Source organism: Nelusetta ayraudi, unplaced genomic scaffold (genome assembly GCF_046127955.1).
Source record: "Nelusetta ayraudi isolate G7.1 ecotype Tasmania unplaced genomic scaffold, CSIRO-AGI_Nayr_v1 ptg000011l, whole genome shotgun sequence".
Taxonomy (NCBI): domain Eukaryota; kingdom Metazoa; phylum Chordata; class Actinopteri; order Tetraodontiformes; family Monacanthidae; genus Nelusetta; species Nelusetta ayraudi.
Window position 1 is genome coordinate 27,250,001 of NW_027466061.1, and position 12,500 is coordinate 27,262,500.

Below are 12,500 nucleotides of genomic sequence, written 5' to 3' on the forward strand. Positions count from 1 at the left end.
TGAGCGGATTAATGCTGCCACTATCTCATCTGTGTGAGCTCAGATCTCCCGGCTGTGGAAAAGGCTTGTTTATCTCAGTGTGACTCGCTGGGATAAGGACAGGTGACTCAGCGCCGTGTTGACAGGGCTCGGCGTCTCGGCTACAGACGTGCGTTTGTTCCTGGTCAAACAAGTCGGAGTGATAAGGAGAGGTGATGGACACGGATCATTCGGTGGCAAATGGGCCTCGCCGACCACTCAAACGCTGTTTACTTTGAACGATACTTCAGCCTTCGCATGAGTTACGAGCCGGGGAGCAGATGTGCCGGAAAGATGCTCAGGTCTTTGTCTGGCAGCGATGATGGCTGTTTAATAGCCCACTATCTGAAAACGTAGCCAGCGTAGAGTCTTAGGGCGTATTCACACCTGCCCTGTTTGGTTCGAACTAAACCAAAAGAAGTCCCTTTTGCGGACCTTTTGGGCTGGTGTGAATACAAACCAGCGAACTCTCTCGGTCTCGGTCCGCTTCCAAACGAACCATCGGTTGATGTGTGAGATCGACCGCACCGTGGCTCGAACCAGTTGTGAAATCACACACTATTTTACACGTCACAGGCTTCCGTAGCCACAACCATTAGGGGAAATGATGTTTTGGTTGGCGCAGTAGAAAGTTTAGTAGCACGTCGTCGGACCGTCAGGCGAACATGAGTCGCGGTTCAACGTGGAGCAACGAGGAGACGCTTCTTGCCAAACGTCTTCGTTGTCGCAAAATGGTAAACATCTGCTCATAAAATCGACGTTGTATCAAAAGCTTCTGATGCTCCAAATGACCTGCAAACGCTTGTGTTTGTGTGGAAAAAACAAACAAACATGAGCACAACGAATGCAGCACTCTGGAGATCCACGATTGTTTCCGTTTTTTACCGTGTTACCCCCCCCCAGACTTCCCCAGACGGAAGACGGAAGTCGCTGCCTGGATTTTGTGTGATTCTCATAAAGATTCTGCTTCAACTTGACCTGGATGATGCCGTTGCCTAGAAAAAAAATAATTCCACTTGCACAATGAGCGCTGATAAGAACAGACAAAGCCTCCGCCTGCTGGCGGACAAAAGAGCATCGCAAAAATGAACTGAGTTAATAAGGGATTTAAACAAGAATCATGTTCAAAAATGCAAGGCTGGTTAAATCTGGATTTCCTGCATTGACGCTAAAGGAAGAGTAAGTCATTGGCTTTTACGGAATATAACTTCCTGAAAATCAAGGATACTGTGAAGCAGGTTCTATGATGTTATTGCAAAAACAGTGTTGCCCAGTATATATTTTGAATACCTCATCTACCTCACTTATTGCTAATCAAATCCTGTCAGTAGCCTTTAATTCTAGCTCAGCCACTTCAGTGCAACCTGCTCCCGGCTTTGGTGCGGAATGCGTCGACACGGTGTGTAATCTCCGAGGGCCGGGCTGAACGCGCCGGACGTACACAGGCATTACATAAAAACAGGACAAGATTTAATGTGGTCGTGATAATCCAGGCGGCCAGCAGCTGCTGTTGACCCACAGCGGTGTCACCTAACAGCGCGTGAGGTAGGAGCCCCGCCACAAAATCCCAGACCGGATCGACCGGGTTTATCCGTAATGCTGGCTGATTGAATTGAAGTGGGTGTTTGTGAGCCGTCAGGAGACTGTTTGGGGGAAATTAAACGGAGAGGAGTAACACGAAGAGGGGGAGAAACAAAGAGACAAGGATGTGAGGTGTGTGTGTGGGGGGGAGGCGGGGGGGGGAGGAGGAGGAGGAGGAGGAGGAGAGAGAAAGGGTGAGGCGAAGAAGTTAGGAGAACAAAGGAAGGGGAATGAGGAGAGGAGCGCATCAACACAAAGGAGAACCTGCTAGAAAACAGGGGGTGGAGGTTGATGTGAGAAAAAGAACTCCTGACAGATGACAGGAGGTCTTTTCAACGATTCAGAGCAGGAAATGTCCGGACATTTTTTACGTCTATCATGAAAAGTCCAGCTGCGGCTTGGAAATAGTTCGGCGACCCTCGATCCCGTTATGCGATATTAGAAAAAGGAACTCCTGACAGATGACAGGAGGTCATCTCAGGGAATCCCTACCTGTGCTCTAACAAAAGACGGGGGGGAAATGAGGATAGATAACAAGAGGAAGTGGAAGGCAGAAGGAGGGAGGGTGAGTCACGAAGAGGAAGGACGGGGAGACGCTGAGAGGAGACGGCAGATGAAACGACCCGGCAGGAGGAGGAGGAGAGCGAGGAGAGGAGGGAGGGAGGGGGCCGGAAAACGCTGAGCGAGCGCGAGCGGGGGGTCCGGCAAATCCAAACGCAGAGAGGAACAGGGTCACATCAGGGGCGACGGGCGGAAACGACCTGTGCGGGCGGAGGTGAAGGCAGCAGAGCAGCGGACCACGCTGAGTGACAGCGGCACAAAAGTCTCCAATAGTTTCCGATTTACAGGAGCAGCGCCCCCCCCCCCCCCCTGCCAGGCGTCAGCAGCACCGCACGTCGGAGATGTCGCTGTGAGGCGCCGCGGGAACGCGGGGGTGGGGGGGGGCGACGGGACGTATTTTACATATCGCTGACCGTGTCGCCGCGCCTGCGGTCTTTGTCGAGGAGGAGGTGAATGTGCTGAGTGCGGGCATCTCTCATTCCTCATCCCTTCTTTCCACACCAGAGGCCAGATGGCGCCCGACGGCGGCGGATGCGTGCAGATTTCACACTCGCTGCCTCTGTTTAACACTGCGAGTCAGAGCGAAGCAAGCACGATTCCACCCCGGAGCCTGGATCCCCCCCCCGCCGGCTTTGAGCTCGGCTAACAGGCGCGTTGATGCATTTTATTTATTTATTTATTTTTTTTTTTTTCACATTCCTGTCAGAAAGTCAGGGATCGTACGGGTCTCTCTCTAAAGCCAGTTGTTTACTTTCATAGAATTTATCCAAAGTAAAACACTGATATATTTCTGAACCCGTCTGCCAGTGGATCCCTTTGAAATGTCACCAAATTGGCTTTTGCGTTTTTTTTTTTTATCACTGCCGCTTTCCTTTGTCGTCCAGTTGTCTAGTTTGCCAAGGTGGAGGCAGTCAGACAGTTGAGCGGTCATTCTAAGCAGTTTTTAAAATGTCCAAGCAACAGAAGGGTGTGTAAAAGCTGCCAAAGTAAAGGACTCGGTCAGCGGGAGAAACTACGGTTAGCAGGTGGTAAAGATCCGTACGAGCTAGCTCCCCCGCCTTAAAGAAATGATGGCCCGGCAATTCCGCCTTCAATCTCTGATCCAGACATATAGTGAACTACCTGGTCTGCTGAAGATCTCAAGTGTTTGCATGCATGCAACCAGATGGTGAGGGCGGCAGTATCAGCAACGCGTGTGTCATAAAAGCCAAGGTAAACCCGCCAAGCAGCTCCTAACGATATTGGATTATTCCGCTATTCAGCCAGCTTCTTCTTCAGCTCATGACAACCCCAGAGGGAAAAGCTGTGATTCAGCTCCACTGTTGCCTTTCAAACTGCAAACACACGTTTTGTTCGCCCCTTTGTGATTGCGCTATAGTCGACATGCTAATAAAAAGGTAGAATTTGACAAAATTGGACAGATGTAAAATCTCCACTTGCTGGATGACAATCCCATCAGTCGACAGTCTACCAAAGATCTTAAGTCTAAAATGTTTTTTTTGAGTAAGTCAAGTCAGACGTTGCAAAAGTATTAAAAAATTACTGAAACATTACAAAAAAATAAATAAATAAAAAAAATAAAAATAAAAATAATAATAATAATAATATGTATATATATATATATATATATATATATATATTTATATATATATATGTATATATATATATATATATATATATATATATATATATATATATATATATATATATATATATATATATATATATATATATATATACATATATATATATATATATACATATACTGATTCAACTCCTTTACTCAAGTTAAAGTAAGAAGGTGCATTTTCTAAAATGAAATTAATTAAAAAGTAAAAAAAGAAAAAAAAAAAGGTCAAACAAAGTCCCAGTGATAATCACATCCCAAAGGATGCAAAATTAGTTCTCCCCATTTGACCCATCATCCCCTGAGGGAGCTGTGGGCAGCAGCGGTACTGCGCCCGGGAATCATTGGACGATCTAACCCCCCCGCCCCCAAGTCCAACCCTGAACACTGACTGCCAAGCAGGGAGGGAATGGGTACCATTTTTACAGTCTTTGGTATGACACAGCCGGGGATCGAACCCACAACCTACCAGTCTCAGGGCGGGCACTGAACATGCTATTACATCGAATAAGTGAATCTTTTAAAGTAATGAGCATGCTTTTCCAACGTAAGAAGTAAAAAGTACGGATATTTGTGGACAAATGTGGAGAGTAAAAGTAAAAAGTCACCAGAAAACATAAATACTCAAGTAAAGTACAGATACCTGAAAAGATCTATGCAAGCACAGTAACATTGTATTTGTACCTTGTTGCTGCCCACCTCTGAGTGAGGCCGACGCAGACGTCCAGTCTCATAATGAATTTCACACGCCGCACCTGAGCTGAGGCCGCCTGCAGTCCACGCTCACACCGTGCTCGTTCACTCCTCCCCTCCCTGTTGCTCTCATCACATTTCTCGCCTTCAAACAGCCTCGCTGACATCAGGCAGCGAGAAGGCCGACAAGGCCCCCCCACCCCCCACCCCCCCGCTGGCCCGATCGCCATGTCTGTGCACTCGCATCAACACAAGGAGGGCTCGAGCGGAGGCATCCTGGTCATCGAAAAATCTTTCTGCAGGAAGAATCCAAACAAAAAGATACAGCACTTCGCCGGGAAGATGAACTCGCTTGCAACTGCGGCCAAATGTGCCTCTATGTCTGATGCATGTGTTGCAGAAGGGTTTGCGACGACGCTGACAGCAGGTTCTGTCCGCCCCATTTGCTTTCTGCGCCGCGGCGTTCTGAATTTGTCTTCGTCGGACCGTTCTGTCGTCAAGCTTCTGATTTTCACCAGTATATTTATTCAATTGGGCGTGTCTATAAAGTTAGAAACATCGCAAATCAACGGTGTGTCTGATATTTAGATAGCCAATTGTCCAAATAACGATTGACGAATAAACACATTTAAGAAATTGGGCGCAAAGATTTGTATCTCGGGACGCATGAACCACAAATGTCATTTTATTCCGTTACATCGAGGGAGTCGAATCACAAAGTCCAAAGTGACGCCTGATAAATAGATAAATAGATGAACGAATGAATAATTCTCTGTTGTCAGAGAACCCTTGAATCCTTTTTTCTGGCTTTCTCAGAAATGAATCCACAACCATCGCTTGTGAGTGGCGGGCCAGTATAAATAGAGACTGCGGCTTGCATTCACACGCAGGTCTTTGTTGAACAGGTAGCGGCGAGATAAGGCTGCTGCTCGGCAGTGATAACTGATGCTATTGGACCTGTCGCAGCAGGATAAGAGCACCAGGGGGACTGAGGGGTGCCACCGGACCTGCTGGCCACGTGACGGCGTGATCGGAACCCATCAGCGTCTGACAACAACGGGGACAAAAATTCCTCGGCGGCGACCGCACAGGTTCCCCCCCCGTTTTCCCAGCTGCCGAACGCGACCCAAACGGCTCGGCTGGCCGCAGTCAGTACATCTGCAGTGGCGGCGGCGCGTCTCCTTCCACGTACCTTCGCTGCTGATTTCACGGGAGCGGACGAGGTCGCTCTTGTTCCCCGCCAGGATGATGGGCGTCTGTGGCTGGGCCTCTCTGAGGAGGAGGCGGAGCTGCGCAGTGCGGTGGAAACTTCGCCTGTCGGTCACCGAGAAGACCAGGACGCACACGTCGCACTGCAGTGCGGACAGGTCCTGGATGTGCAAAACACAAAAAACCACAAACACTCAGTCAGCGCGAGGCATTCGGCATTGATAAAACATCAGCGCGGCGAGGCCCAGATCAGCAGCGACTACTGAGGAGGTGTGGGATGTCGGGTCACCACGACGCCTAACGCAGCGGTCAGGGTGTCGCTTCATTACTGCACCTCCACCTCCACCTCCTCCTCCCTCCATGTTTTTCCATGTAGAGGCCGAGCCACTGAAAGGCCATCGGCCGCGACGCCAGGCAGGCGGCATGAAATTTCTTTTTATCAGTGTCCCGTGAGACAACGCAGAGGCGGCTTTGGTCAAACTGGGCCACGTGCGCGTCACGCTTCACTTTGAATTTCCCCTGAACCTTTTAGCAGTGACCACCAGGGTCCCGTAGGGGCGCCCTGTCACAGAGGCTCAATTAGCCCGAGTGGCTCCGGCAGAAGCGGCCGCCTGAAAGTGCCCCACAGCCCGGGTCGGCCACACATGGGGCCCGAGTTGGCTTGGTGGGTGTGGAATGTGTCGCGGCAAGCCTCCCCCGCTTCCAATTAAGGCGCAATTCAAGTCACAGCATCGCGCAAGTATTCACGGCTAAATCCCCCCCACAGCTGCTCATTTGTCTGGCTAATTATTTATCCAAATCCAGGGCTGCAGAAAGTTGAAAGGGTGCTGATTTGATAGCAGATGCAGCCTGAAGCTGAGGCTCAGGTTGGTGTCTCCATCAGAGGCGTGGAGGCTTTTTTTTGATGACTCACTGTCTGCCTTCATGCCAGAATAAAATATTCTACCACGAGGCTCCTGGAATTACAGCTCTGTGCTAATTAATATATTCATGTGGTTATGTGTGCGGTATAAAAGAGGTCAGACATTATTTTTTAAAAAAACCAACAACAACATGCCACCTCAGTTTAATGGATGTTGGACAGCATGTGCCTTCATTTCAGGGTCCATGTATTTGTGCTTAGAAAAGAGACCTGTGGAAAGATTTGAAGCGCTGCCGTTTGTCCGCCAGCTCGTCTCGATTCTCAAAGGGCTCACCTGCCCAGCGAAATGCCAGGCAGGACTCAGTAATGGACAAGTGGTGTTGCGACTCGTCGCCGTGACCCTTTCATATCTGGGAAGCGCACGGTCGGATCCGGCCGTGTCCTCTGCTGGCGAAGAGTAAGACGGCCAAAGTTTTCTCAGTTGGGTCCAGACAGCTGCAGGTGGTGGGAGGTGACGCTGACGGAACAGCTCGGCTCAGAATGTCAGCCTCTCTGCTGGGAAACAGCCTTCCCGATACAATCAACAAGTCCGGCTCTGAACCTAAGAGGGTCGGCGTCACCGTCGACCGTCGGCAGTTTGGACGCCAAGCGAAATAAATTCAGGCAAACTTTGCCGGGAGGCAACGTGGACAGCCGGACCCTGACTATTTAGGGAGGGAACTGATAGCGGGAAGTCTGATACTCGAGCCTGCAGACGTCACCACCTCCCTGCCCCGAAACTCAATAACACGGATCGTGTTCCCCCAGAAGATCTCCCCCTCACGGGCACGGGGAGCAGACAGACCCAATGAAAAGAAGTTTCACTCCAGGCCATTGATCTGAAGTTAGACAACAAACAATCAATACAAACTTTTTTTTTTTGTTCCGAATAGAGAAACCCGAGACCCGACTAACAGTATTAGGCTAGTCCGTGTCTCGTTGTGCGGCGAGGAAACAGAGACCTAAAAATAGGATTAGAGATGAACCATACAGAAATCCCGTCTCAGTCCAAATACATTTCTGGCTGGGAATGTCGTCTTATTACTGCTAACAAGCAAACCAGGAAACAAACAAACTTTTTTTGGGGTCTCAGTTCAGAGGGGAACACAAAGAGCTCGAGAGAGCAGAAGCTTATTCTTGGACTTGAACGTAAACATTCCCAGAGGGAATTGAAGGGGCCAAAAGATTATATCTCAAGGTTGGTTCAGACTTTAATGTAGACCTTTTCATTAAATCATCTCCAGAACCCTGCATAATTCAGACCTCCAGGACAGCAGACACAATTAAGACACGTCTCAAGTGGGAACAGGGCTCAAAGCCATAAACAGTGGTGACTAAATCACTATGAAAACCATGTTATTCCCACCAGATGACTCAATCTAGGCTCAGGGCAGCAACCAGCCCTGTGTGTATGTTTGAGCTCCGCCGATGCCCTTGCCCTACATCGACTGGCCCGGAGGTAAATTCCTGCCCTCCAGAGGGTTCAGACGCGTGAAAAATTCACAGCGTCTCGAGCGGCCAACTTGTGTTGGCTCGAGCCTGACAGCAGGAAATTCGCGGGGAGGCCCTTGGCACTCTGTCCGTTTGACGGAGCACGGGAAAAGACAGCGAGCGCAGGGAGGCGGAGGAGGAGGAGGAGAAGGAGGAGGAGGAGGAGGGGGAGGAGGGGGGAGGCACCGGCCACCTGTCACTGTCTGATTCAGGGATGAGGAGGACGAATGGAAGCAATAAGACGGGGAGCCCAGTGAGAGAGAGAGAGAGAGGAGAGAGAGAGAGAGAGCGATGGATCCGGGCAAGCAAATGAGCGCGGAGACTGAGCAGACATCGATTAGAAGCGTGATGGAGTGTTTCAGGAGGAAAACTGTGGCCGAGTAAATGCAACGCTCTATCAAACTGTGCCAACTCTGCCTCCCGCCGTTGTCTTCCCCCAGATTAGGCAGCTTCTATCTGTCCACCAGAGAGCAGGCCATCTGTCAATACACACACACACACACACGCACACACACACACACACACGCACACGCGCCACACACATACACTATTCAAATAATACCCTTACAGGTCAGTAATTGTTCAGGAAATATCGTCCTCACGCATCGATATCGTTCATTTCATCGGGCTGCTGTAATTGAAAACATCCTTTTAGAAGCAATTTCTGTAATAATAATTTGCATCTCTCCTGTTAGTGAACCACCACAGAGGAGAAGGGTCTACTTTTCACTTCTCTTTCTACTTATGAGATTTGGCAGGGAGCTGAAAACTGAAACATTTTCGAAGAACAATTACAGAATGAGCTTTTGTAAAATTATAAAATGGATGTTGATGGTCTTTTCTCTGGTTTTGACGCCATTCTTTCCCCTTCTTTGACTCGGCATAGCAGCACATTTTGGGCAGAAGCTGTCTTGCTAGTGAAGACTAGATTTTTCTTTTTTTTTTTTTTTTTAAAGATTTGCCATTTCTTTTAGATGTGAATGTCTCGGACACCAAAGAACATAACATAACTTTCCACGTTCACCTCCTGGCAAATCTCCATGACTTTATGTCCAGGACTAATGTAGGAAAACCATGACTAACCAAACACAAACCTACCTGCAAATATATTGATCAGACTCTCCTTGTCAATGGGCTGCAGTGTAAACACAGCAGTCCAGTCGTGCAAATATCCAGCCAATCAAACGGCCCCTGTCATAGACAGCCTCGCAGGCAGACTGTTTGTCCTGCCAATAAAGCCGGCTTTCTGACAGTCTCTCCGTGCGAGGCTTCCTGCTTTGAGGAACTGATGGAGATCAAGCAAGGAGATGTCCAATAAATCCTGACTGGATGCATGTTTTCCATCCCGGTGGGCGACTGGACAAAGAGAAGCGGAAGCTCTAAAAAAAGAATCTTTACGTCTGGCCGTCAGACAGCGGCTTTCGCTGATATGCACTGTAACCCGTCGCTGAACTGGAATGGACATGTTGTGACAAGAAAACCATTTGCATTTTTGCACACCAACGGTAACGTGCCCTCAAAAAAGGAAAACAACAACAACAAACGCAGTCACGCAGCAACGTGCAAGCGCCGGGCAACACATCAGAAAGCGTTCAGGGCGCGCGATGAATCACTCGTCAGGCGTCATCTGCATAACGTGCCGAGGCTGCGCCAACTATTATTCCTTCCAGTTGAGGGGCAGGAAAGGGGCGGAGAACAAAGCGGCCGGCCCGTTTTTGATCGTGTGGCGTCGCGCACGCAAGCGTCCCCGATTACACGAGGCGCTGAGCAGGCCCTGAACTATAGTAATCTATTGGCTCACGAGTCGTTTGCCTCGCAGAACAAGATACGGCAGCAAAGCAGCTTAAGCGGCCTCCGCTTAGGAGAGGTGGGTCGGCCGCGGCCCCCCCCCCCCCACCTGCTCACACGGATAAACACATAGACGCCCGTGCTGGCGTTTGTGTCCCTTCAGAAAAAAAGAGACACAAGCGCCTCGGTTTATTTTTGTTTTGTTTTTTCTTTTTGGCTGCGTCCCTGTCAGGGGAAGAGATAAAAGCGCAGGTAGATCAGTCAAGCTGGAGGGTTGACAAACCGCAAGGCAAAGAAAGGGACGGAAGGAGCCGATCTGCGCGCCATATGGAAGGCTTCCTAAATCCTTTGGTTTTATCCATCTGGTGAGCAGCCCGCAGAAACTGTAAAGAAAAGGCCAAATTTGGAATATGGCACAAACCACTCTGTCATACCCAGGCAAAGCGATCGGAGTCGAAGCCACGCGACATTTGGTGCGCGTCAGCGGCTCCTGGCTAGCGGCGGAGGTGCGCGGCAGCGCTCAGCCAAACTGCTGCCAGAGCCGTCTGGAGGAAAGCAAAATATTGTCCCCTGGGAAACCCTTCAGTGCTGTTTTCACATTAAAATGCCATCTAGTTCCAATTGAACTGCCACCAGAAGAGTGCACACTGATCAGTGTAGCAGCAGCTATTGTTCACAGCTGCCACAAGTTTCCTCCTGGCCTTGTTTGGCTCATTGGTGATGGCGATCATCTTTGGTTCTCAAACCGATTGGAAACGCTCTGTGTGTTTGCAGCCGGAAGGAAGCGCGAGCGGCGGCGAGAAGTTGAGTTGCTAAGAGGAGAGGAAGGAGCACGTTGCCCCAGATGCCAAGTCAAAAGCTGATAATGCGATGACGCAGCCTCGTGCTTATAGAATGCGTATGGATTTGCTGTCTTTCTCTTCCACTTTCATTTTTGCTTCATAAGAGAAAACGCTTGCGAAAAGAAATGTATTAGAGGAGCCATCTGGTCTGCACTGGGACACACATAAGCACCGTGTAAGCCGGCGAGCGATGCCAGCGATGACATCATGACCCACTGCAGCTGACATCATAGCAGAGCGAACACACACACACACACACACACACACACACACACACACACACACACACACACACACACACACACACACACACACACACACACACACACACACACACACACACACACACGCGCACGCGATGCCTGACCTGGATTCAAGCTTTAATATGGCGTCAGGTGGGGCCACGACCTCGCTAAAGTGTCCATTAGCAAATCCCCAAATCCCAAACAATTTCAAGGTTGTCGCTTCGCGCCTCGACCTCTGACCTCCCTGGCGATGCAGAGCAACTGATGGTTTGTTTGTTTTTCTCCCCCCCCGCCAGGATATTCTAAGTGAAAACCTTCCGATTAATGCTCTTATTTCATTTGGAATTAGTCACTTGGGTATTAATATTTTATCTTTTTTTGTCTGTGAATACATTTTTTTCAAAGAAAACCTGCTCGTCGATTCAAGTATTGCAACTTGATGGCCTGAATAAGTGCAAATTGAGCAGTCAGAGTTACAAGGTAACGTGCTTGGAGGACTATGGAGGGGAAAAGAGAAACTGTAAATGGCAAAACAGGACCCAGTAAAGTCGTACTTCCTGGATCCAACTGCAACAAACACAAGCTGCCCTCTCGAGAAGTGCTGAGAGATGTCTTTTCTCTGTCCTAATTACATCAAGGCACGCGGTGAAGCATCACATTATCGCCCTCTGAACTAAATCGTGTGCTTTCTTTCTTTAATTTGTTATTTAATATTCCAATACAATAAACAGCCCTGGCCTGCGAGGCAGAAACAAATTCTGCTCACGACACGCTGGTGTAAAAACAAAAGGAACTGTGGCCTACATTCTTTGGTGCCCTTAGGCTACATTTTTTTTTGTGCTTGTCTTTAATAAATATTTTAACCCGAGTTATCAAATAGTCATGAAAACCCAGAGCTTGAAATTATTTGACATGCCCGGACGCAATAAAATTTCAATCGCATGAGAGAGGATTAGAGGGGAAGCGGCCCTCAGGTATTCGGTGACCTCGGTGTCCCAATTGGTTCCCCGTTGGCAGCTGAGGAGATATACTGCGCAGCCAGCGTCAGTCTAAAGGGGAAGGACAGCCTGGCGAGGTCATGGATAAGTGTGCCGCTCTTTCTATTTCGGGCGCGCCGATGATTTATTTAAAACATGCAACCGACCCGTGACTCCAACAACATTCAGGACGTCGTCAGGCGGAGCCAGCGGTCCGCTGTGTACGCCCAAGCGCGTCACACCTCGGATCGCACCTGATGTTGTGAACAGACATTCGGTTCCTACAGTGGACAAGGTCCTTCAAAATGGCATAGTGACGACGCCGTCAGCTGGGTGGTGAGTTTGAGGTCACCTCGTTTTTCTCCCCTTGAAAACATAAAGACGGTTCCACATAGCATCAGTTTTAGCAGGAAGCTAAAGGCCAGATTTTTAGCACAAGGCAGCAAACATAGGGCTAAATATGTTGTTTTCTGGGAAGCTGTTGGATTCATGTTGATATTTAGGTTGGATTTTTTTTTTTTTTTTTTTTTTTACATGGGACCATTACTTTAATCGGGACACCCAGTC

General features: G+C 49.0%; 1 protein-coding gene across 1 annotated transcript in view; it reads right to left on the bottom strand.

Annotated features, from left to right (window-relative positions):
- The window catches only part of rem2 (RAS (RAD and GEM)-like GTP binding 2), a 23,522-nt gene that overhangs the window by 2,365 nt on the left and 8,657 nt on the right, over positions 1-12,500 (bottom strand). The window contains exon 4 of the mRNA XM_076022313.1: positions 5,673-5,850. Coding sequence (XP_075878428.1) covers positions 5,673-5,850 — 178 coding nt within the window. The remainder of the gene's footprint in view (positions 1-5,672; positions 5,851-12,500) is intronic.